The 24758-nt window shown below is 37.3% G+C and overlaps 1 protein-coding gene across 5 annotated transcripts in view; it reads right to left on the bottom strand.

Moving 5' to 3' along the window:
* Positions 1 to 24758, bottom strand: part of MUSK (muscle associated receptor tyrosine kinase) — an 88926-nt gene that overhangs the window by 39079 nt on the left and 25089 nt on the right. For 2 of the 5 annotated variants that reach the window (XM_060100966.1, XM_060100969.1), the window contains exon 6: positions 5854 to 5883. The exons of the other annotated variants lie outside the window; for them this stretch is intronic. In XM_060100966.1, the coding sequence (XP_059956949.1) occupies positions 5854 to 5883 (30 nt within the window). The remainder of the gene's footprint in view (positions 1 to 5853; positions 5884 to 24758) is intronic. 5 annotated transcript variants of the gene reach the window in all.

Genomic DNA, 24758 nt, shown 5'->3' with positions numbered 1-24758 from the left:
TAAGTTGCTTCCATGTCCTGGCTATTGTAAATAGTGCTGCAATGAACATTGGGGTGCATGTGTCTTTTTGAATTATGGTTTTCTCAGGGTATATGCCCAGTAGTGGGATTGCTGGGTCATATGGTAGTTCTATTTTTAGTTTTTTAAGGTACCTCCATACTGTTCTCCATAATGGCTGTATCAATTTACATTCCCACCAACAGTGCAAGAGGGTTCCCTTTTCTCCACACCCTCTCCAGCATTTATTGTTTGTAGATTTTTTGATGATGGCCATTCTGACTAGTGTGAGGTGATACCTCATTGTGGTTTTCATTTGCATTTCTGACCTAAACAGACATTTCTCTAAAGATATACAGATTGCCAACAAACACATGAAAGAATGCTCAACATCACTGAACTCACCTTTCTATCTTTGATATTGAGGACTCTAGAGGTGGAATCTAGAAGAGCATGCTAGAAATACACATGTTGGACCCTAAAGCCAGGAGAAAGAAAAAGGAAGGAAGGTGCCAACTTCAAGGCAAAAGTGTTAAAGAAAAAAAAAAAAAAAAGTGGATTTAATGTTTAAAAGGAAGCTGAATTTTCCCCCCTGCTCCAAATAAACACAAAATTGAGCCTGATTTTAAGTAAGTCCTGGGGTCGAATTACCAATATACAAAAGAATAGAGGATCGAGGAACATGTTAAACAACATTATAAGGATACAATTCAATCATATCCCAAATATAGACCATTGAACAGGGCAAGTTATTTTGTTTCCTCACCAAATAAATAACATGGGGGGAAAAAAGAAAAAGAGGGAACTATTATAGATTGAGAAAGACTTAAGAGGCATAGCCCTAAATGTAATGTGTGAATTCTCATTTGGATTCTTATGCAACAAATCAGATGTAAAAAGAAGTTTTTTGAGACAATCAAATAAAAGTTGCACTGTCCTGGTAGTAAATGGTATTAAGAAATTAGTGCTAACTGGGATGGATGGGGTAATGAAAATAGTAATGTGACTGTGTTAAAAAGCCTTAAAGTACATACGGACTGACTGAATTCATGTCTGGGATTTGCTTTAAAATAAACCAGCAGCAGGGGGCTTCCCTGGTGGCGCAGTGGTTGAGAGTCCGCCTGCCGATGCAGGGGACACGGGTTCGTGCCCCGATCCCGGAGGATCCCACGTGCCGCGGAGTGGCTGGGCCCGCGAGCCATGGCCGCGGAGCCTGTGTGTCCGGAGCCTGTGCTCCGCAACGGGAGAGGCCACAGCAGTGAGAGGCCCGCGTACAGCAAAAAATAAAAAAAAATAAAAAAATAAACCAGCAGCAATAAAATGGTACTGGGTTAGATAAAACAAAAATGGTAGACTATTGATCATTGTTGCTGTTGGGTGATGGGAACATGGGAGTTTACTATTAATCTATTACTGTATCTACTTTTTTGTAAGGTTGAAAAGTTTTAACATTAAAAAGTTTAAAAATTGCAGTAGAGCCTACTCTACAGCTCCAGAGAAACATGCAATGGGACACATACCTCTTTTGCCATTGAAATAGCATAAGGTACTAGAAAACCTAAAACCTGAAGAAGGGTAAGATTCTGAGGAAAAACATTTGTCAGAGGTGTCAGTCCTAAGAGTTCAGAAATAACCACAACAGTTTTAGATCAGAGCTCTGTGGGGGATGATTCCAAATTGAAACAAAATGTGGGACTCAGGGAAAATTTTCCCTAGCAGGCAATAGTTATAACCTGAAAAATTCCATAGCGAGAGGAATAGCAGTCATTATGATGGTCAGCAGGGTCGGCTCCAAGAGTGAATGACGTGTATAGTCCCCCAGGGCACCATGCTTAGAGGACCCCATGCTTCGTTTATTTTTCTGCTGCCTGTGTCTTGAAATTATAAGTGATTTTTGAACTAGGGGCCCTCACTGTCATTTGCACCTGGTCCACAAATTATGGAGCCAGTCCTGAGAGCCTGGCGGTGAGAGCTAAAACTGCCTTCTTAAAATAGGGGTGAAGGCTGCACCTCTGTTGGAGTTCCAGAAAAACAAGGCTCCAAGGTGAAATGGAAAATTAAAAAGTTGCAAAATGCTGGATGGGTCGGAAGGAAGTGTCAGTGAAGACTAGAAGGCAGAGGCTGTCCCCATTGGAAAGTCTAAATTTCTCAAGAATACAAGCCGGCTAGGAGGCAGTGTACATTTCTTCCAGAGCAACAAACATGGTACCCCATCTGAACACCTGATAGGAGATTTCTCCCAACTTAGTCTAAGTTCACAGATTGTGGACCCTTGACAACTAACACAGAGTGACTGGCATCTGAGCGAGGGTACACCCAGGGATTCTTTTCCTTCTGATGTTTTCTGGCAACAATAATGGAGACCTAGATTGCACAACATAATTGAGTCCATATTCATCATTTGGCTGAAATAACTCTTGTAGGGGCTTGGGGCTATACTTGTGTGTCCAGAATTTTTTGAGTTTAAGTCTACTGCAATGATCATTTTATGGGTCCCACTACCTTCGAGAATCTGGGGAAAAAAGCAGGATCCTTGAAAGATTGAGAGTGGGTTTAATTCAATTCCATGAATGCTGGAAAAGTGTAGACAAGCAGCTGCTGAAGACGACAATAGTCAGTGTGCCCTTAAAACTGAATGAGAGCCTTCTGGCTGAAGATGAGAAGCATAAGAAACTGGAAAACTATGAAATCTAGATTGTTTTTTTCTGCTTTAATTTACAAAGGCAAGAATTTTCATTTGGGGACTTTAAATTCTTCCTGGAAATTTAATAATAAGGGAGGGTTTATTTATTTATTTATTTATTTTGTAATTTGTGGATTTTTCTCTTCTTTTGGCTGGCGTTACATTATTTGGAATATCATTTGGGCTCATTGCAAAACCTCTGATGATCCATATTGCACAACACAGTTAAGAATTATGTGCGATGGTAACTAAAACAGAGTCCATCATCGTTCTAAAGGTCAACGTAGCCTTGGAGTTAATTTAATTAATGTCCCGCTCTGTCCCATATCAGAACCTTCTGGGGGGTCCAGTGGGGCACAGGAGGGTACAGAAAGGAGCACCATTGGCATTGCAGGTGGCTTCATGAATGTAGGGTTGTGCTGACAACCTGCTAGTCTCCTGCTCCAAGGGGGCAGATAGACCCTTGGCTGATCATGGGTTTCACTGTTAAGTCTGATGGGTTAAGAGAAAAAAATAAAGGCCAGGAAATAAAGGGAAGCTGGTCTCTCCTGCCCTTCCACATTCTTGCCAAAAGATAAAATAGAAACTTGACTCTTTTTTCAGTATTGAAAGATAGCTTACACCTTTCCTGCCAGTTTCCCTCCCTCAAAGAAGGTTGCAAATGTCTTTTAGGTTTTGACTCAGATGCTTTCTCGACACATCCCCCTCACACCATGTCATAAGTATTGATTTGTTTGTTTTTTGGCTGTCTCTTCTCCTGGAATGTAAGCATCAGAAGGGCAAAGCTTGCTTTGTTCATTAACACAAGCTGATTGATAGATAGACAGATCATTGATCGGTTCATTGATCAATTGATCCAGAACCCTGCATGATACATGGTAGGCACTCAATAGCTATTTGTTTAATGAGTGAATTAGTGACTCCTCTGATTGGTGAGATTGGGGGAAAGTGCTTGTGTATATGATGAGTATCTCAATCCTCTCTGGGCCATCTTTCTGCCAGCTACCCAGCAAACAAGAAGGGTATGGGTTAATATGCAGTAGGTAAGTTCTCCAGGTCAGGATTTCTCCATCCTATGACTCCAGGTGAAAGGTGGAGGTGTGGGGAGGAATCAGTAGATCACTTGACTCTAATTCTTGGATGAAGGAAGAGAAAGCTTTATTTTTCAATTCAGCTTTATCAGCAATAAAGCTAATATTTTTTTACCCATCAGTATTTGTTACCAGTTCCAAGCATAAAAGGTGAAGGGATGGAGAAGGAAATTTCACCACATTTATCAAACATTAAAAACAATAAAGCCAGTTGCCATTAAAAATAAGTGCAAGACTGCTCTATGGATAACAGTATACCTGTAATAATAAACTTAAACATAGTTCAATAATAAACTCCCATTGTTTTAGCGGTAGCCACAAACTGAAAATTCGTTCTAAGTCATCCATTTTAAAAGTAATGTGATAGGTTTCATATCAAATAAATGTCCCTTGAGTATCCCTATTTTACCTTTTATTTGCATGAAAGACAATATAAAAGTGTTTTTGTTGCATAAACAAGCTGTTTAATAGAAGGGGCATGGCATTACTGAGTAATTTGGAAAATGTTTACAATTATTTTGATGTGGATTTTTAAAGAGAAAAATTATCCAACTCTTCTTTCTACAAATGGTTTTATCCATCATTCTCCAATTCACTGTGAGCTGTTTTTGACTTGCTTTCCTATGGGCAAGCACGTTATTGTTCATTTGCAACATGTAAAATAGACACGGGCAATCTATTTATCCCTGGGTTTTCTCTCATGGTATCTAGTCCTGAGTTTTGGGCTTTACTTTCTCTGGGGTAAGTTTACAATACTAATTGCAGGTTGAGAATCCTGTATTCATAATTGGGCTTAAGCAGCCAGTGATTCCAAAGTTCTGTATAATATAACCGTATTGTATTCCCATTTCCCTTTTCTCTCTGTTTATTTTCTTTTCCTTCCTTCCCTCCCTTCTTCCCCCCACCCTGCCACATCTTTCTCATTCCATTTTTCAAAGCACTTTCAGATATATAATAAAGTTTATTATTGGTTGCCATTTTAAGGGGTAATCTGAATTTGTAATAAGGAAGTAGGGCCATTATACACTCTGAAATTTCCCTGGTGGGGTAATGGAAAGCCTAACAGGTGGGGGACCCAAGTTAAATCCTGAAATTAATAAGCAGTTTGGCTTGAGATGAATTGCCTCTCTTTTCTTGGTAAGCGAGTAGGATCAGAAGAATACTCAAGTCCCTTATAAATTCTATTTTTGAGCAATTATTTCAAAGGACACAATAAGTTTGCATGAATTTTTTCTTTCGTTCTTTTCCTTCTTTCTAATTTTCTAGCTTCTCTTAAAGAGGTCTTTGAGGCTACTTGATTCAAACCAGCACTGACAGGAGTGAATTGAAAACAAGCAAAACAAAACCTAAAAAACAAACAAACAAAACCCCCCAAAACCACACAGGAGCAGGTGAAATCATTTTATCTAAATTTAGTTATAAGTAGCCTGATATTTAGAAATAGGAAAACATCTCGGATACCTTATTTGAAATACTAAGATAAGGAGGTGGTATTTCAAAGAATACCACTCTAGGGTTTATTCCTAGACCCAAACTGTATTATATGAGAACTTGTGAATTTCATCTAAAATGTACAAAAGTTAGATTAGAACAGTTTGATTGATTTGGTTTGGTTTGGAGCAGTTGCATAATACTTGTCCACTTCAAGTAATGACAGTAAAAACCTAAGCTGGCACTTTGACATTTTTACAAGTCTCCGAACGTTGTAACACCCTCACCTCCTGTCCCCCCCAAGACTTTTGGTCAGAGGATCTTTCTATTCCAATCTGTGTGAGATTTATATTCTCATGCTGATTTACGTCATTTCATTTTGTTTGCATTTTCAGAGTTTGGGGTACAAAGTTTAAACATTTCTGTTGATTCAAACTTTTCTTAATAAAAGTAAATTCTCAATAACTATACTATGTAATAAGGCAGCCCATCTAATAACACTGTTAAATGCTGAATTAATATTCCCCCTACATCGTTTGTTATTTCCTTACAAAATCATGGCACTCAGAGTTGTTTACAAGGTCAGAGAAATAAACAGTTGAATCGAACCATACATTTAAAAAGAAGCAGTGCAGAAAGCAAAAAAAATACCTTTAGTATCTTGCTCAGGTTCACTCTCTTCTATTAATAGAAACAAGACAAACAAACAAACACAAACAAAAACAACACATCATGAAAAGGGAAATCTTTGAGCACTGAAACAGCGCTGTAAAGATGAATTCTGTAAAGAATCTGCTTGTTTCTTGTCTCAATGAGAGACAAATGCAATCAAGTGAAACTGCTGACCTTTTAAATGCAAACTATTAAATGACATAAAATTTCAAATCATTACTTTTAGGCAGTATTACACAGAAAATGAACTACAGCATATCCCAACAACACAGCTCATTCATGCATTTTTATTGCGATGTTGACAATTACCCTTTCTTTCAAGGCCACAGACTGTCTACTCTTCTGATAATAGTAGTAGTGATTGTGCTTCTCCTTGTCAGCGTGGCTTCTCCACTTACGAGGCCCTGCTGTGAAGTCAGTGATGTTGAATCTGGGATCTCAGCTATCATTTCTATGGTAATAGACCCATGTTGTGGTAAACAGAGGATTAGGGGGTGTCTGCAGAACAGAGCCTACAACCAACAGAGATTCTCTCCTCTGTATCAATTCCCAGAGGCTGCTCAGAGAGCAGAGAGGAGCAAGTCATTCTCTTTCAGGAAAAAACCAGTAAAGCAAGCTACAAAGAAAAATATAAAAATATCTAAATTGGGTATACGGAATTGAGAATTTTTAGAATTTTAAAAATCCTAGAAAAGAGACAGCCACCAAATTAATTGTTCCAAAATGTTTAATACAACCATATCAGATGTAGAGCCCACATGAGGCTCTACTTTTCTATCATGAAGATTTATTTTTCATGTCAATTTAGACCTTTCTTTGTTTTTTAAAAAATATTTTAATTTTATTGGAGTATAGTTAGAATAGACCTTTCTTTGAATTAATGATAAGCCAAGTACAATATTTGTTTTTAGTATAAAATGGCAATGCTATTGTTAACTACTTTTAATGATAAGAATACATTGGTATAATTCTTTACAGATTATGGAGACTTTCACACACATTGTACATTATCTCACTTAACCCTCACCATATCTCTGTGATTGTACATGACTGATATTATTCAGCCCATGTTCCAGACAAGGAATGTGAGACTCACAGATGTGCTGCAGATGCAGACCAGAAATGCCACTCCAACTTTCAGACACCAAATCTTCTGTTCTAACCTAACATCACAGTGAGAAGCCCTCATTTTGGTAATTAATACCCAATACTCTTAAATTTAAGTGAACTTATAATTTCCCAGTTAGATTTTACTCTGAACTTTCCCTACCTCCACCAATCAAGTCCGTGGCACATTCTTATTTTATTCTTTTAAGTATCAAGGTCATGTTGGCTAAAAATGAGTTTTTTTCCAAGCTAAAAACTGGTCATCTGGACACTTGAAAACTGCAGAGATTCCCTGTTTGCCACACAGACCTTAATCAGAAGAAATAAATAAAGGTCCATAGTTGGACCAGATTGGACCTGAAAAATTATATTTGAATGCCTTTGGGCTGCACATATCTTTCTAGTTCGTCAGCACAATTGTGCTTATTTCTAAGCTTAGAAACCACCCCCCCCCTTTTTTTTTCCACCAGCCAAATAACTATTTATGAGTGCCTGAGATGGGCAAGAGACTTCTCTGGGAATATTAAGTGTCTTTATTATCTGGCTGCTATATCTCCAAAATTTTGTTCCACTAAAGTTGAAGGGCCTTAGTAAGTTTTGAGAACTTTATTTACTCATCTCTTACACTACTCTCGCTAGGATTCTAGAGCAAGTACAGGTAAATCCTCAGTCTCCTTTTAATTTTACACCATGATCTTTTACTGGGCTGTATTTTAAAGTAGACTCTGAGGGCAATGCTGATTTTCCTTTGCCATCTTTCACCTTGTTGTTACTATTGTTATTATTGTTCATTTTACTTGATTTGTTTGGAATTGGAAGCAGTTTTGAACTAATGCACCCATTTCATCCACTCCAGATATGTAGAACCAACTTGGAAGATGAAAGAATGTCTAAGATTTGCCATTTTCCTAGGAGGAGGTCTGGAAGTTCCAACAGAAATTATACTTTCGTATATAGCCTCTCAAAGTTTTTTTCTACACACAAATGCAAATATACATCTTTATAGATACATATTTACATATGCTTAGGTATCAATATTCACATTCACACACATGCGCACACAACTGAGGTTACTTTACATTAGAGACAAATATGCAAGAATACCTGCAAACTATTTAAGGTTGAGTACAAGCATTCAGTGTATGACATTGTTATTTCAAGGTCAAACTGTAGTCCTAGTTTTTCCGTGTATCCTGCTTGCCTAGCCTACCACGATCCCTCTTGTCTCCTAAACTGATTGCTTTACCTCTTATCAATTTTTACATATTCTGTTTCATGGTCTTTATTCTCACTTAATTGTTAAATTTTCATTTAATTGCCTTATGTGTACTGCATCAGTCTTGTCTTCCAATGTGATTTGTAATCTTCTTTGGGGGGTGGGGAGTAGGGCGTGGAGGAGGGAGCAGCATAGCATACTTTGCTTTTGCCGTCTTTTTTCCCCCTAAAGTCCAGCACAGTCTCTTGTAGAGAAAGGAAATTCTTTAAAAAAGAGTTGGATAGTGATTCATTTTCCACCTCTGCTTTCTTGGGATTGTTCAGTAGGACATTTAGAACAGAGAATCTGAGACTTCTCATATTGGAATAATCTGAGATAAAATCAACATCCAAGTTAAAGAGGATATCCATCATTTTCTTGAATACTTTGGTTTATGAGGAACTCAGCATTATCATATCAACCCATTTTAAACAACTACGTTTTAAAAATATATGCATATATATTCTAAATCAAACTAAAATCAGTCTTCTTATAATCAACCCCCTGCCAAGACCTAGTTCCTACTTCTATCCACTGGACAAAAATGAAAAAAAAAGTCCATCAAATATTTTCATTTTTCCAAGCTTGCTAGCCCCAGTTTACCATCCTGACTGCTCACTTTTTTTTTTTTTTTTTTTTTTTGCAGTACGCAGGCCTCTCACTGTTGTGGCCTCTCCCGTTGCGGAGCACAGGCTCCGGACGCACAGGCTCAGCGGCCATGGCTCATGGGCCCAGCCGCTCCGCAGCATGTGGGATCTTCCCAGACCGGGGCACGAACCCGTGTCCCCTGCATCGGCAGGTGGATTCTCAACCACTGCGCCACCAGGGAAGCCCCTGACTGCTTACTTTTGAACCACCTCTTATCTTTCCCTCTTTTCGTAATTTATCCTCTTATCTTTTGGTACCAGGAACTAAAACTAACATACACCTAGAGTCTCACAAATTCAAAGAAGAGCGAGACTCTTTCTAAATACTCTACCTCTATGAATCTAAATTTGCATAAGTTTTTATTTGCATTCATATAATAAAACAGGTCATTGGTTCCACTGAAAGTCCTGAATACCCAATACTCACTTCTATATTTGCTTTTATTAAGGTGTATCTCCCCAATTTTGAATATGTGTGTGTGTGTGAGAGTGAGTAAATATGATTTGATTCTAAGGTCAATTAACTTTTTCCTACTCAGTTCACCGTATTAGTTGTTGGAAGAAGAAGTTTGGGGGGGAAATGTATTGTTATATAGAAGGAGGGAACGCCATCAAGGTTCTCTGGTGGAAATAAAAGGAATATATTTAGTTAAATAATACTGGTCATGTAGATCTTGTAGAAAGAAAGAAATGAAACCAGAAGAGAGAACAGGCAGACCTGTGAGACGGTTTCCATTCTTTTGACTGTTAAGAGTGAGGAAAGCCAAGAAGATAATAGGAATTTGGCTATCTAGAGTTGAAGTCTCAATGGAGGCTGAAATAGCACATTCTTTGCTCTTTGTAGGATGGCATCATTTATAATTTTCTTCTTAGGCAATATCTTAAGGAAATCTCTGGTACTCTAAGAATACCATTCTAGGGCTTTTTCTAAAGGCATACTCAGAAATTGGGAAATCAAAATCATATTACTAGAATTGTTTCCTTACAGTTATATATAATACCCTTAAAACAAACCAGGCAAGTGGATCTGGGTTTGAGTCCTCACTCTACTGCTTATTAGCTGTTTGATCTGTGATATTGCTCAACTTCTTTGAACTTCAGCTTCTTCATGCAGAAAATGTAGGTATTGACTCCCAACTCAGAATTATGAAGAAGATTAAGTGAAATGATTTGTACAAACAAGTTAATACAGCAACTAAGACACAGCTAGAAGGTACTGAGGGCTAATTTTGAAGCCATGTCTTCTAGCTCTTTCTTGCTTGCTTTCTTGCTATTTCTATCTCTATGGTATCTTCCTGACTGATGAAAGCTGTTCTTCCAACTGACTTCAGAGGTAGAAGGTTATTTTATTTTATCTTGTCTTTAAATTTCAGTCTGCCTTAGCTGGCTGCATCCCAGATATTGATCATGTTGAATAGCCTCTTTGTAGGTGTTAAAAGCCTGTGCTTAAATCCATTCCTCAATTATCCGAGAAGAATCACTCTAGAAAGAGAAATCCATTCTTCAGGCCCTATTATTAAAACATAGATGCTAATCAATATTAGATTATTTGAATCCATTCTTAAATAGGCTACATTTGTCTCATATAGCATTGTATTTTAAGAATTATTGAGTCAGAGATGCCTTTTAGTAGACAACCATCACAAAGGACAAAAAAGGTCATTTTAATTATTAATTTTATACTTTAAAAAAATGGCTCAGGGGTGGTTGAAAAGAAATCACAGGGAGGCTCTGTGGTACTTTGTTTCTGAACAGATTCTTCTTTTGTTTTCCAATCATTAAAAGAAAACCTGACAATAGTAATGATAAACCTAAGTAAATACCTGGTTTTCCCTTCCTGACTTCTTGGTGGCTAAAGCAAAGAAACCCGATCCTGGTGTGCTGCCACTGTTTACATTTCTGTCCCCTTTGAAGCAGAGCAATGCATAAAGAGGTTTATCCACTGTGGCTCCATCTCTGAAGGGACGGGAGCGCAAGTTCCTTTAGAAAAACATACATGGTACCCTCACACACTGTGACTCTCTCCTCCAAGTCAGGCTGGCCTGCCTCTGTGACATTTCAATTCTCTAAAGTGGCTTGGATTGGGAACATTTCTGTGGCCGTTGAGATAATAACATTTTCCTAGCTTGTAAATATGGATGGTGAATAATGACTGTGAGTAAGACATGTTTACCAAGGAAATCAGACAAGAGCCACACAAAGTTAACTTGTTTTGATTTCAGTCCTCGTAGCTAGAGCAACTATTAGGAATATTTTTGTTAAAAATGGTTCTGAAAGTACATTACAAGTTTAACTGTAAGTCAAAAGTTGAATTTCGGTTCTGATTCACTTCTTTCATTCTTAAAAAAATTATCTTCTGGTTTTAATGGGAGGAGATGCTAAACAGCTTGATGATGAGGACGGAAGTCGTTATTAGTTTGCCCTTTCAAAAGGTTTTTATTTGGGACTAATTTTAGATTTACAGAAGATGTAAAGGAAGCATACGAAAGTTCCCAGGTACTCTTCACTCGGTTTCCTCCAATGTTAACACTGTATATAACTACAGTATATTTATCAAAATCTTCGTTTACTTTTAAATGACATTTTGACCTAATTGCATGAAAAGGAAGATACCTGAGCTCTGACAGTAGTCAAAGAAGCTGAAGTTTAGTAAGAACCAGCATTTTCAAATTACTTATTTATTTTTTAGCTGACCAGAAATTTTAGCTGGGAAAAGAAACAGGAGTCACAACCTTAATCTTAAGTGACACTGTAATATCCCGGTTGTCTAAAGTGGCTTGGCTTGGGAACATTTCGGTAGCCTTTGAGATGGGATTCTGTATGTTCCAATAGGACCATAGATAGGCCTCCAAACTGTAGGGTCCCATGCTGATGAGATGGTAGATATGCACTCATTTTTAAATGATGTCCAAGAAAGATAGCATAGACTATAAACTCAAATAGCTTGTGAGTCAAATTGCAGCTCCTTCTGGTCTTCATAGCGCCTCCAATAGATACTAACCCAAGCTCTTTAGTCCATCTTTGACTCCCTGGTTAGGGGTCAGTGTGCCTGGCTAGCATGATAAGTCTGCCTTTTCCCCTCCCTCACTGAGGTATGATCTGTACCATGAGCTGCCATTCATCCATCAAAGAAAGCCCTGTGGGACCTCACCTCTCTGAAGCTTTCCCTGACCTTTCACTGTCTCCCCTGTCCTGTGTATGTATCCTGCCCAAACTTCTATCATTGCAAATACATTGAACTTTAATTACTCTAATTACTTGCTTGCATGTTCACCTTCCTCACTAAATATGAAAACTTTTCAAGAAATGAACCATGTCTTATTTATCTCTGTAACCTTGGATTTATCTCACTACATGGAATATAGTAGGCACTCAACAAATGAATAAATTTGAAGCTATCCTAATACTAATGGTGAATAAGCTAAGTTTCTTCTTAAATTTTTAAGCTTCACCTGGAATAAAGACATTCCAGGTAGAAATCCTTAAATCAATGTTTCGCAAAGTGTAGTTCATAGACTACCTATGTAAGGATCATTTGGGAGATTGTTAAAAGGCCTTAACAGAGACGCATCAGATCTGAGTCCCTTGGGAATGCAAACTAGAGCTATGCCTTTAAATAAGATCTGATGTGCACTGATGCTTGGAAACCACTACCTTGGAGGAAGAGTTCCATTAGTCCATCAGCTTTGTTATTTCCATCTCCTTTCATAGAGAATTTTGAAGTGAGTCTAATCAATGATGTGACAGTAAATGAAATGAAATAACAACACATTAGTTTTAAGAAAAGGAGACCTCTTGTTGGTTTAGTGTAACGGATACTATGACTAAGCTTCAAACTGAATTCTGAGATACATGCAAGCTAGAGCAAAAAATAAAAGAAAATAAAGTACATAGTTCTCGCTACAGGAAGGAGTGCAAAATGGTCTCAAGAGAGACCATTGTTTTCTTCCCAGGCACTAAATTTTTAAAGCAATTTCTCATTTAAGATGTTTTGCAGAGCGGTGAGTGATGGAATGATCAATATTTTCAACAAGATTTTTGGCAAACAGCTATTTCTGTAGTGAATAAAATATGATGTAAGCTTGGGGTATGCACTAAGGTTGCCTCGACTTTCCTGTTTTTATACTTTTTTGTGGGGGACAGTTTGATTCTAAACAGCCCATTTCTAGTTTGCCAGTAAAGGCACATCTTCATACAGCTCCTTAGATAAGCATCCTTATATCACTTGTCGCAATGGGGCCAAACCAAAGTTATAATCTCTAACAAGTACCAAGAATGTAGGGACAAAGCATTGCTGATTGAGGGTCAATTTATGTTCTTTGGAAGCAAGAGAAGCAGTTGGTAATGTTGACATTCTATTTATGAAATTTGAGAAGCCGAACCAGCAATATTCTCTGGATAGAAGTCATCCAGCTTCATAACAATGTAAAAAACAGACAACAATACCAACAACAGCCAGTATTCATCAAAGAGCTACCATGTAGACACTGTATATATGCTATCTCAGCCCCTTTTAAGAACTCTATGTTCCAAGTCATATTGCCCCCATTTCACAAAGGGGAAATAGACTTGCAGAGGTTAAGTAAATTATCCAATCTCACGTAATTAGTAAGTGGCAGAGTACTGATCTATGTAACATAAACATAGAAGAAGAAAAGACTCAAGAATGGGGTAATGAAAGATGTCCTGGTCTAGGGGTTAAGACATCCAACCTCTTGGATAACTTAGGCAAAGTAATCATTTTTCTGGTCTCAAGTTTCCTTATCTGAAGACTAAGGGATTGAGCTATAACTTCTAGGGCTCATTTCAGATTTTAAAGCCGATGGTTACTCTTCTGATAGAACCAAAGTTAATAAAACATCAACTCTATTCTAAATAAAAATTTAGTTTTTTTGGGCTTCCCTGGTGGTGCAGTGGTTGAGAGTCCGCCTGCCGATGCAGGGGACATGGGTTCGTGCCCTGGTCTGGGAAGATCCCACGTGCCGCGGAGCGGCTGGGCCTGTGGGCCATGGCCGCTGAGCCTACGCGTCTGGAGCCTGTGCTCCGCAACGGGAGAGGCCACAACAGTGAGAGGCCCACGTACCGCAAAAAAAAAAAAAAAATTTAGTTTTTGCATTGAACTTTATTGCTTCTACCTCAAGGATAAAGACGACACATGGAGTAAAGAGCTGTAAACGTCTTTCCAGTTGCTTAAGTCGTTGCTTTCATTGTACTGAAGTTACTTCAGTTCTAGAACTAATATTGATAACTATTATTTGAGTGATTCCTCTGTTCCAAGCACTCTTCTAAGAGCTTTTAACATGGTATTGAGGTTTATCCTTTTTCAACTTATGAGATAGGAAGTATTATTCACCTTATTTTACAGGTAGGGAAACTGAGGCACTAAGAAACGAAGTAACCCACCTGAAGTTAACATAAGTAGTAAGTGGTGGAGCCACGGTTTGAACTTAAGCAGTTGACTCTAGTCTCTGGAGCCCAGGCAGTTTTCTCAAAAATCTGGAGCCCATGTTATTAGCCAGTACGTTAAGTTCCTTCCAAAAATCATGCCTTGTATAGTTTATCATTGGTGGAAATAAATATACTAATTAAAAATTGAAAGTCACATATTGGATCTCTGAAGGAAACAGGTGAATGTATTATTTGAATTCCATATTGCTATAGAGTCCTGACAGCTTTCTGTGATACCTTTGCATGATTCAAAATAGCTACATTTTGAAATTAAGCCCAGTGATGACATGGTCTTGTATGTATGGTCTCATACAGCACCTGGTGTATTGCTCAAGGAAACTTTGTTGGATGAATTAATGCATTAAAGAGAAAGAATTTTTCATTTTTTTGGTGAATGTATGTTTGAACTTGTACATCTCATTTTAATACCTAAACAATGAAAATAAAAGCTTACTCCAACTAGAGGATGCATATTTTAGGTCCCAATAACTTTTCATTTCAAATGATATAATGTCAACATTGTATCAATTTGATTATCTTAAATAATTGAAGACAAATCTTTGAAGCACATTTTCTTTTCTTAAAAGCGATTCAAGAGGGCCTAACTAGAGAGCCTTGAAGTATTATATGTTCAGTGCATAATCATTATATAACTATTTTTTGTCCTTAGAGAACTTTACTGACAACCCTTCAACTAAAGGACCACTTTACCATTGTTTCTCAAAAGCACTACAGAACTTTCTAGATGAGAATGCAGCATAATCTCCCCTAAAGTTGAAATCAATGGGTCAAACCCTTCTTTTAGAGCATGCACCCTATTAATCATGCAGATTTAATTTTCCCCATGATAGCCCCCCGAGTTATCGAAGATTTATGCCTGTTTCTTTTCTTTGGTTTTTAAATACACAGTGTACTCATGACAGCAAATCAAAGCTGTTAGTGGCATCAGGCAGGTAGAATTGATGCCGGGAACAGGGCCACTGCAAATTTTATTAAGACTGCAATCACTGAGAGCACAGCACACATTGGGGGTTTAAATACCTCTCTCTGTGGCATTTGTCATATTAAGAGCTGCAGCATAAACAAAGGAAAAAGCAAGTCAAATGTATGTAAACATTTCTAGATGCAGTAAGGAAGTCTGATCTCTAGGAAAGAAGACAGCCAGAAGTCTAACATTTTTGAAAACAGTTCTGATCTCTTAGAGTTAGATCTCTTGCCATTTGCCTCTGGGACATCCTATGTGTGTATTTGTTTTGGGCTTTTAGAGTTCTACTTATATACTGTGTATGTTTGCCAAAAATCTTCAACAACAACAACAAAAGCCTCCAATAGACCAGGTCATCCCTAAGGATACATGGTGAAGCTTTTCAGGTTGCAGAGAAAGGGACTGACAGCAATAAAGTGCCCTGTTCAGTGCTGGGAAACTCTTGCTCTGGAGCCAATTAAGTTTGCCAAATGGCTCATCTTCCCTCCTCCTCACTCCCCAAAACGCCTCTCCCAAGTGTGGAGACATGGGTCTATTTTTGAGGCCCCCTGCAAATAAGGAGTTGTTTAAACATTAGAGGAGCCTACTGTAACCCTCTCTGTAGAAGGGTTCTGTTCTCTTCTTGGTCTGCTTCTAGGGCTCTCACTTGCAGCTTTATACTGATGCCAAGCCACCTCTTCCCACTGGTGATCACTGACTGAAAACCCTTGGTTCTAGCCTCTCTTCTGCCTAATCTTTTCCTTAATGGCTTAAAGCTCCAAGAAGAAACAAGGCAACAATAGAAAATGCAATTAGCAGGGAGCCCAATCCATTCCAACATCCATCTATTTTAATTTGGGTCTCAAGTATTCTACACTCAACCAGTTTCTATACACAAAGCAGGATTCGTCTGAATGTGATATTCACAGAATGTATAAGATCCGCCCTCGCTCCAAATAAATAAATCATTTCATTAATAATTAAGGCAAAGGATATAAGGGAAGTATAAGGGAAATATGTAAGAATATAAGAGAAATATAAGAAAATTAGATATTTGTAGTTTTTTTTTAATGGATCCTTTCCAATGATTAAAAAACTCAGAACAATGTTCTTTCTGGCTACAAAAAGAATAATTACATTATCGTATTAGAAGTGTTTAATTTCTGTGGTGTAGTGGTTATGAAACATTTTTTAAGGGAGAATATCCCTCTCGTCAAAATTGGAAAAGTAAAATAAGAATCTGGTACTTCAGAGGTCATTCAAAGCCTCCCCTGATGGCAGCCTCTCCTTGAAAACTTCAGCTCTACCACTCAGATCATCACACTCCATGGTGGTATCGCCCTGCCACTGAGTGCTCTGGAGTACTGAGTACTTCGGAGTACTCAGGAGAAAACTGTTTCAGTTAAAGACACATAGGAGAAACAGTAGGGATCATTCTTTGGATGCGCACATGCCTAAGGTAGAACATGAAATAGATTGGAGAAAGAGACAACGCTGTCCCTTGACTTAGAAGAGAATTCCTTCCATAGGTCCCTGAGAAGTCACCTTGTCTCTTTTCAACCAAACAAAACGAATGCAGCAAGTCTCATTGTTCAGGGCCGGCAGGGGGAGGGGAGGCTACATAGAATTATGCTGCTGAAAATGATGTTTTTACCTCTGTGAGGAACTAATTAAAAGAAATGATCTCAAACAGAAGGAACATTTCTAGTTAAATATAAGGAAATCTTTTTGAGCCAATATGATTGATTTATCTTTGTTTTATAATTGTATATGCATTCTCATATCTGGAGACAGCTAAGGAACCATCTTAGCTAGGGGGCAGAAGCCACAAACAAGGTATGATTGCCTTTAAGCTGGGTAAGACAAATCTCAATTTCAGATATATTAAAATGTATAATAAAGAAACAAAAAATTAGCCAATGCTTGTTGTAAGAAACCAATGACTGTGAGATTCACTCCAAATATGGTAAAATATTTAAAAATGAACATGTAGAAAATGAAATTTTCTATGAAATATGACATACAGATTTCTCTGGCCCTCATTTATCCTGCCATGAGGCCTATCCTAAAGCCTACTGTCACAGAGGTACCCGAGAGAGGGGTTAACATTTCCAGAGGGAGAGCCTCCATATTTGTGAGACTGACAGCTCTTTTCTGCATTCCAGGTGACTATGGAATTTGGGAAACCAGAGATTTCCCTGCCAATGGCAAATCAGTATAGCTATATAGTTCTCACCCAGGAGTGCTTCACTTTTCTATGTGAACTTACTGTTATTTTACTTTATGAGTCAATAACACCTAACCAAGTGTAGAAAATATTCATTGAGAAATCAGAACCCATATGGAATTTTAGTTTGGATCCTCCAAGCTACTACAGAATCATATATTCCAGGTTTCTGCCCATAATCAAGAAAGAAGAGTCAAACGAGGAGAGTTCACCAGTAGCTGCCACTCTCTGAAACTTTTCACTTCCCACTCCATCTAAGTGGCTCCCTTACTTCCTCAACTTACGGTCTTTACAGGTTAATTCCCTCCCTAAGGAAATGGCAGCTTCCGTGTTCTGTTTATCATGATCCCACCCTGAACATTCTTCAGCCAATAGGCAAGAGTTGTGAATATCTAATCAACACAGAGATCGATTGCCTTTGACAAAACTTTTCCCATCCCTGAGTTTGTTCTAGAGCAGAATGGAGCAACAGAGCTACAAAAATAATATGTAAAACCAATGAACAGAAAGGTTGATGTCACTTGATTAAAATAGTATAATATTTGGAAGAAGTCACTTTTTCCAAAGCATAAATACAAGCATTAATTCTTCCTCATTATAAAGGTCTCTTTATAAAAGTTCAGAAATTAGAAAGCTATATAAAGTATATGATGGAAGGTTACCAACCCCCCCATGTAATTCTATATGCAGAGATGATGACTATTAACAATTTGGCATTTATACTCCAGTGTATAATATATAACATACTGTTCTTTAACTTACTTTTCCACTTATGAACACATTAATATTTCTAATGGGTTAATACTTCTAAAGAAATAGGATATTGCCTTGCACATGGTAAGCACTATGTAAGTATTAATTAAATTACTACTAATAAAACCAGCAAATATATCATGCTTACTGTGTGCCAGTATTAATTCATGTAATCATTGCAAAAACCTAAAAGGTAGGTCCTATTTTTACCCCTGTTTTAGAGATGAGGAAAATGAGATTCAGAGACAGGAAACAGACCCAAGTCACATATATGGTGGAAAGTCTTAGAAATTAATACATATAGATCGATCTCATCCTTTTTAATGGTCACATGGAATTTCATCACATATTATGTCAGTCTCCTATTGATGCAAATTTAAATTATTTTTAAAAATTTACTATTATAAACAACTTTGTGATAATCTTGAGTATATACTTCTGTAAATAATTCCCTTAGAAAAATTTTTAGAAGTTAAATTATTGAGACAAATCGATTCACATTTTAAAGTTTGATGGTTATTAAAAACAAAAAACAAAAAACATATCCACTAGGCTACACCAAATTATAAGAATAATTGCAATTGCTGGTTTCCCACACCCTGTCTATTGTTGTTATTCTAATTGATATTCTTTGTAAGTAATCTGTCTTTTCTTTAATAATTAACATCACCTTTTTGTCTTTGGTTCATTATGTGTTTGGTTCATTATAATGTGTCTGGGTGTGCAAGTATTTCTATATCTGCTCTTTATTTTTACTATTGGGACTTGGTGTACATCTTGTACTTGAAGATCTAAGTTTTCATCAGTTTTGGCAAGTTCTCAGGCATCATGCTTTTGAGTATAGCTTCTCTTATATTTCTCTATTCTCTCTTTCTATAATTTACATCCTTAGTTATTTCTTTTTTTATCCTTAATTATTTCTTAAATTAAATTTCATCTTTCCCATCTCTCTGCACTGAATTCTTAATTCTGAAGAGCTGACTTCTAATGTGTGAATAATCTCTTTATCTCTAATATACCATTATTCAACCACTGAATTTTAATTTTAACCATTATATTTTTCATTTGTTAAAATTATATTTAATTCTTTATCAGAACTGTCTCTCTTCTTCCTAATGTATTTTACTTTTTTGTTGTTCCTCCTTTTGTGTCTTTAGTTTAAATGTATTTATTTTAGAATATCTATTATATTGTGTTGTTAATCGAATTTCCTGGGGTTTAAATCACTTTGTATATTGTGTCAGCTAATTCTCACTCAAGGCGGGTTGTTTCCTGTGGATGCGATAATTTTGTATTGTGAACTCATCCTCAGTGTGGCTTTACCTATGAAAACCCTGTGTAACCTGTGTAAGGTGTTTCTTTTTTCAGCATTTTTGTTGTTAAATTTTTGACCAGGGACTAATTTTTAAACTTTTTCTTTTAAAGTATGGTTTATTTACAATATTGTATTAGTTTCAGGTGTACAGCAAAGTGATTCAGTTTTTTTTTCAGATTATATTTCATTACAGGTTATTACAAGATATTGAATATAATTCCCTGTGCTATACAGTGAATCCTTGTTGCTTATCTATTTTATGTATTTTTTTGTATCTGTTAATCCCATATTCCTAATTTGTCCCTCCCTCTCCCTTTTGGTAACCATAAGTTTGCTTTCTGTGTCTGTGAATCTGTTTCTGTTGTGTATGTAGATTGATTTGTATTATTTTTTAGATTCCACATATGTCTTTCCACATATTTGTCTTTCTCTGAATGATTTACTTCACTAAGTATAATATCATCTAGGCCTACGCATGTTGCTGCAAATGACAATATTTCACTTTTTTTATAGCCAGGTAATGTTCCATTTTATATATACCACATCTTCTTAAGCCAGTCATTTGTTTATGGGCACTTGGGTTGTTTCCATGTCTTGGCTATTGTAAATAGTGCTGGATTGGGGTGCACACATCTTTTTGAATTAGAGTTTTCATTTTTTCTGGATATATGCCCAGAAATGCGATTGCTGGATCATATGGTAGCTCTATTTTTAGTTTTTTAAGGAATCTTCATACTGTCTTCCATAGTGGCTGTATCAATTTACATTCCCACCAACAGTGTAGGAGGGTTCCCTTTTCTTCACACCCTCCCTAATTTATTATTTGTAGACTTTCTGATAATAGACATTCTGACCAGTATGAAGTGATACCTCATTTTGGTTTTGATTTGCATTTCTCTATTAATTAGCAATATTGAGCATCTTTCATGTGCCTGTTGGCCATCTCTATGTCTTTTTTGGAAGACCTGGGATTAATTTTTATGTTAATTTCTCCAACTGGGGATTCCCAGACTGGCTGTGTGGGCAGCATGAATTCAAAACCAAATCTAATTGAGATACAGTCCTGAGTGTTGGCTATTCATTCATAAGAACACTTGTTTTTTCTTCTTATGAAGAGAAAGACAAGCCTCTGTGTTGTCTTTCTATGCCAAAGGGTAGCATTTTTCTGGCCTATCTTTTCACTTCAGTGGTTCTCAGCTTTATACAAGGGTATCAGCACTAACTTCCACTTCACAGGGACCCAAGACCTTGACTATTTCCCTTTAAGAGTCTTAAAACCAATCTTCTACATTATAGAAATGGGCACTTGTCTCATTACGTGGAGGACAATGCCCAACCAGCTCATGATCTTACTGCTCTGCTTTTCCAATTTCTATTCATTCCTGACTTCTGAATATTTACATTTTTTCCTTATGAGTTATACAACTAACCTGGCATTTCTGGCTGTTTGTAGTAGGAAGATTTTCATATTATCTTGTGGGCCGTGTTGCTGGAGTTCTAAGTGTTTAATCTCAGGTTTGTGTATTTAGTACATAAAGATTCCATTAGTCATCATTTCAAGCATTCTCTTACAATATTCACAAATCCTTTGCCCTCTTTTCTTTCCTGGCAAAACTCCAATGCTTATATCTTGCCTTTGGATTTGGCTTCCTACTTATTCCAACTTATACCTGTACTGCTGAGCAACCCTGCAGGAAAACCTGTAATGAAGCAAATTGATGCCACTCTGTATTCATAGTCCTGTTCTCTTCTAAAATCTGAATGTTGCCCAGCAAGCCTAGTTTCCCTGTGAGTCATGTCCCCCATTCCCCACAGCTATTTTAAAACCTTTCCACTCTCCTCATCCCTCTGCCCCCCTTTACAGAAGATAACCTTACTTCCTACTTCCTAGAGGAAATAAAGACCATCAGGACAGAGCTTTCTCAAATTCCATCTGCCCAACTAATGAACTCATTTATACTGGCATACACCTCTTTTCTCCTTCTTCCTATTACAAGGAAGGAAGTTTCTTCTTCCTGTCTAAGTAATCATATAATTGACCACTGAAGCTGGGATATTTTTGAAAGTAAAAGAAGGACTCTATTAATAATTATTCCAGGACAACAGGTGTAAACCAGAACTGTCCTGGGAAAACTGGGACATGCGGTCACCCCCTATATAAAGTTTATTGCTGAATACATCTCTTTTGCCTTCCCAAGCACCACAGTCCCTTGAACATTCCACCTCTCTCCTGTATATTCAAATTTTCCTTCTCTCTGGGTTCCTTCTCGTTAATATTTTAACACTGTCCATGTTTTTCTCTTAAACATTTCAATCTTTTAAAAAGAGAAATCGTGCAAAACCACACTTCCTATGTGCCAAAGATGCCTCCAACTACTGCTAACTTTTTTGACTCATCCCTTTTCTCTGCCAAATTTATCGAAAAAAATTGTCTACATACACTGTCTCTCTTTTTTTCAGTTCCTGTTCTCCTTCATTCACAGAATTCTGGCTTCTTCCCCATCCCCATTCTGACATTACTCTTGACAATGTCACACATGATTCTCTCATTTTTTAATAGAACACACAGTATTTAGTGTTACCCCATTTCTTAGGTGCCTCTATCTGTGCAGCCTTGAGTGAATTAGTTATCCTCTGTGTTCCTCAGTTTCCTAAAATGGTACAATTATAGGCCCTTCCTCAGTGACTGTTAGTGAAAATTAAAATAAAATAATACTTGTAAAGCATTTAGGATTTTAAAATGTTAGCCATCCCGAATTGCTCATCCTTTTCAAAAAACATCCATATTTGGTCATGGTTGAGTTAGATGGTTCCATCAGTAATTTTGCATGCCACTGTTTGAATCTTTTAAGGCAGGGCATCAGGGTAGAATATCTTTACATTGCCATTCCAGAGACCCGGTGGCCTGAGGATGGCAATCTAGAAAGGGAGCTAGCTTTACTTCTGTGTCCAAGGGTGTTTCTTTCATGTTTGTTATGGCTGCTAAGATTTAGCAAACACACTGTACTAAATCCATAACCTGGCATGCTTCACCTCATTAGAAGCTCACAATGGCAGACAAACCATATCTTTCCCCGACATACCTATTTGCCCTCAATGTAGCCCCACATCAAATAGCACTTACAGGGCTCTCATTCTGATTTGCTCAAACTAATTTGCAGAGTTACTGATATAATACATAGCAAATGCTCATCTGTCCTAACTGACCATGGCCAGTTTCATCTTTAGCCCTCACCATTGCCAAGACAGCAGGCATTTGAAGGCACATTGAGATTCTTCCAGTGACTTCTTAGTTGCTTTTTCACCTGCTCTGAGTTGTTGGTTGAATTGGCCCTTCCTTTAAAATAGGTCATGTTTGCATTACATCTTGTGGACATGCCTCCACTGTTCCTTTAGGTGGAAGCCAATTTTTCAGAGCTTCAATAGCCAAAGCAGATTTTCTGCAAAATTTATCTTCTAATAGTAATAATTATAGTTGATACCATTTACTAAATGCATATTATATACCAGCAGCTGTGCTAAGCATGTCACATATTTTCGTGTATATTGACTAATAAGGATTAGAATGGAGTAGAAATAGACATGCATGCTAAAATGAGCATCTTACCTACTGGTAGAGTAACTTTAAATGATATTATGAGCTCTCAGTACTAGCAAGTTTAATAAAATCTCTAGCATATATTAATTACTAACACAATGAACATGATGGTTTCAGTGTTTGGAAGAAAGGAGAGTGTTCAGTTTTACTGACAGGCATGATACAAAACTAAATAGCAAGGCAAGACCAAACTGTGTAATTGAACTCCAACTAATGAGATCTGTGATAATTTTCTCTAGGCCAAAGCTAAACCAAATGGTTTCAATATCTTTGAAGACAGTAACCTAAACAATCAGTATTTGATGTTATAATTCAGTGGGCTCATATTTTATACCTTGAAGAGGGAAATATTTATGATATTGTACACAAATGGATAACATTGGTTCTGTATCCCTCCACATTCAAGCCATGATTCAAGCCGTTGGTTCTGTATCCCTCCACATTCAAGCCAGAATTCAAGCCATTGGTTCTGTATCCCTCCACATTCAAGCCAGAATTCAAGCCATTGGTTCTGTATCCCTCCACATTCAAGCCAGAATTCAAGCCAGAATTCCTTGAACTGGAGTTCAAGGAAACACTGGATCTAGGCAGACATTCACTGTGTCTGAAAGTGGGACTGCGTGTGTTTGTATGTTTATTTAATTTTCACTCAATAAGTTACATCCGGTGGTTGTTGCATTCTGAGCTTTAAATAGCATTGATCATTTAAAAGATTTTCAATTCTAGCAGCTGTGCTAAAAATATATTCTTTTTACATCTGACAACCACTATTCCCTCCAACCTCATTCCTTTCCATGAACAGTTAATTGAAATGAGATCATTAAAGCTGTGAGAAGGAGGTCTAGCTAGGAAATAAAAGATAGTCTTAAAGGAGCTAATAGAAAACTGTATGATTGAGAAGGAAGAAATGTAGGAAAGGGTCGATTTTGGCCTAAGAGAAGGGTGACATCAAAGTAAGCTATGGGGAAACTGTGAAGTCTTCCCCAGCTGAACTATAATATGTGCCAGTGTGTGATAATCACTTTATCAATCAGATAACAGAAAAGCAGAAAAGGAAGTGATAATTCTTATAGTCAACATTTACTGAGTTTTACAAAGGGTCAGATACTCTGCTAAATACTACCAGTAACTTATCTCATTGAATCCTCACAACAAACCCCACTTTGCAGATAAGAAAACTGAGAGCCAGAGAGGTTAATTCTAAGGCCTGTAACAGGAGGAGCTGGGAAGAGTTTTGCACTCAGTTTACTCACCTCATATAGGCATGCTGGTAGTTTCTATTTTTAAGCAAAATATGTTATAATTTTAGGTCAAGAAGGAGCTGAGGACCAAGTGGATAGAATCCCTAGCTCGATCTGGATTCTGATTTCTCAGTGAAGATATTTCACAACCAGTTGTTGGATTAATTGACTTTAAGGGAACACTTTAAAAATCAGAAAATATTTTGACAATATAACTCATAGAAGTAGGACAATTTGGGGTTGTACATTTTGAGCCGGTATTATATTTTTCTCAACCCTTTGTGACAATACAATTGGAAAGAAGTTACTTTTTTTCTTTTCTTTTTGAG

Source organism: Mesoplodon densirostris, chromosome 6, assembly GCF_025265405.1.
Source record: "Mesoplodon densirostris isolate mMesDen1 chromosome 6, mMesDen1 primary haplotype, whole genome shotgun sequence".
NCBI lineage: Eukaryota > Metazoa > Chordata > Mammalia > Artiodactyla > Ziphiidae > Mesoplodon > Mesoplodon densirostris.
This window is presented reverse-complemented; position numbering and strand designations above follow the sequence as displayed.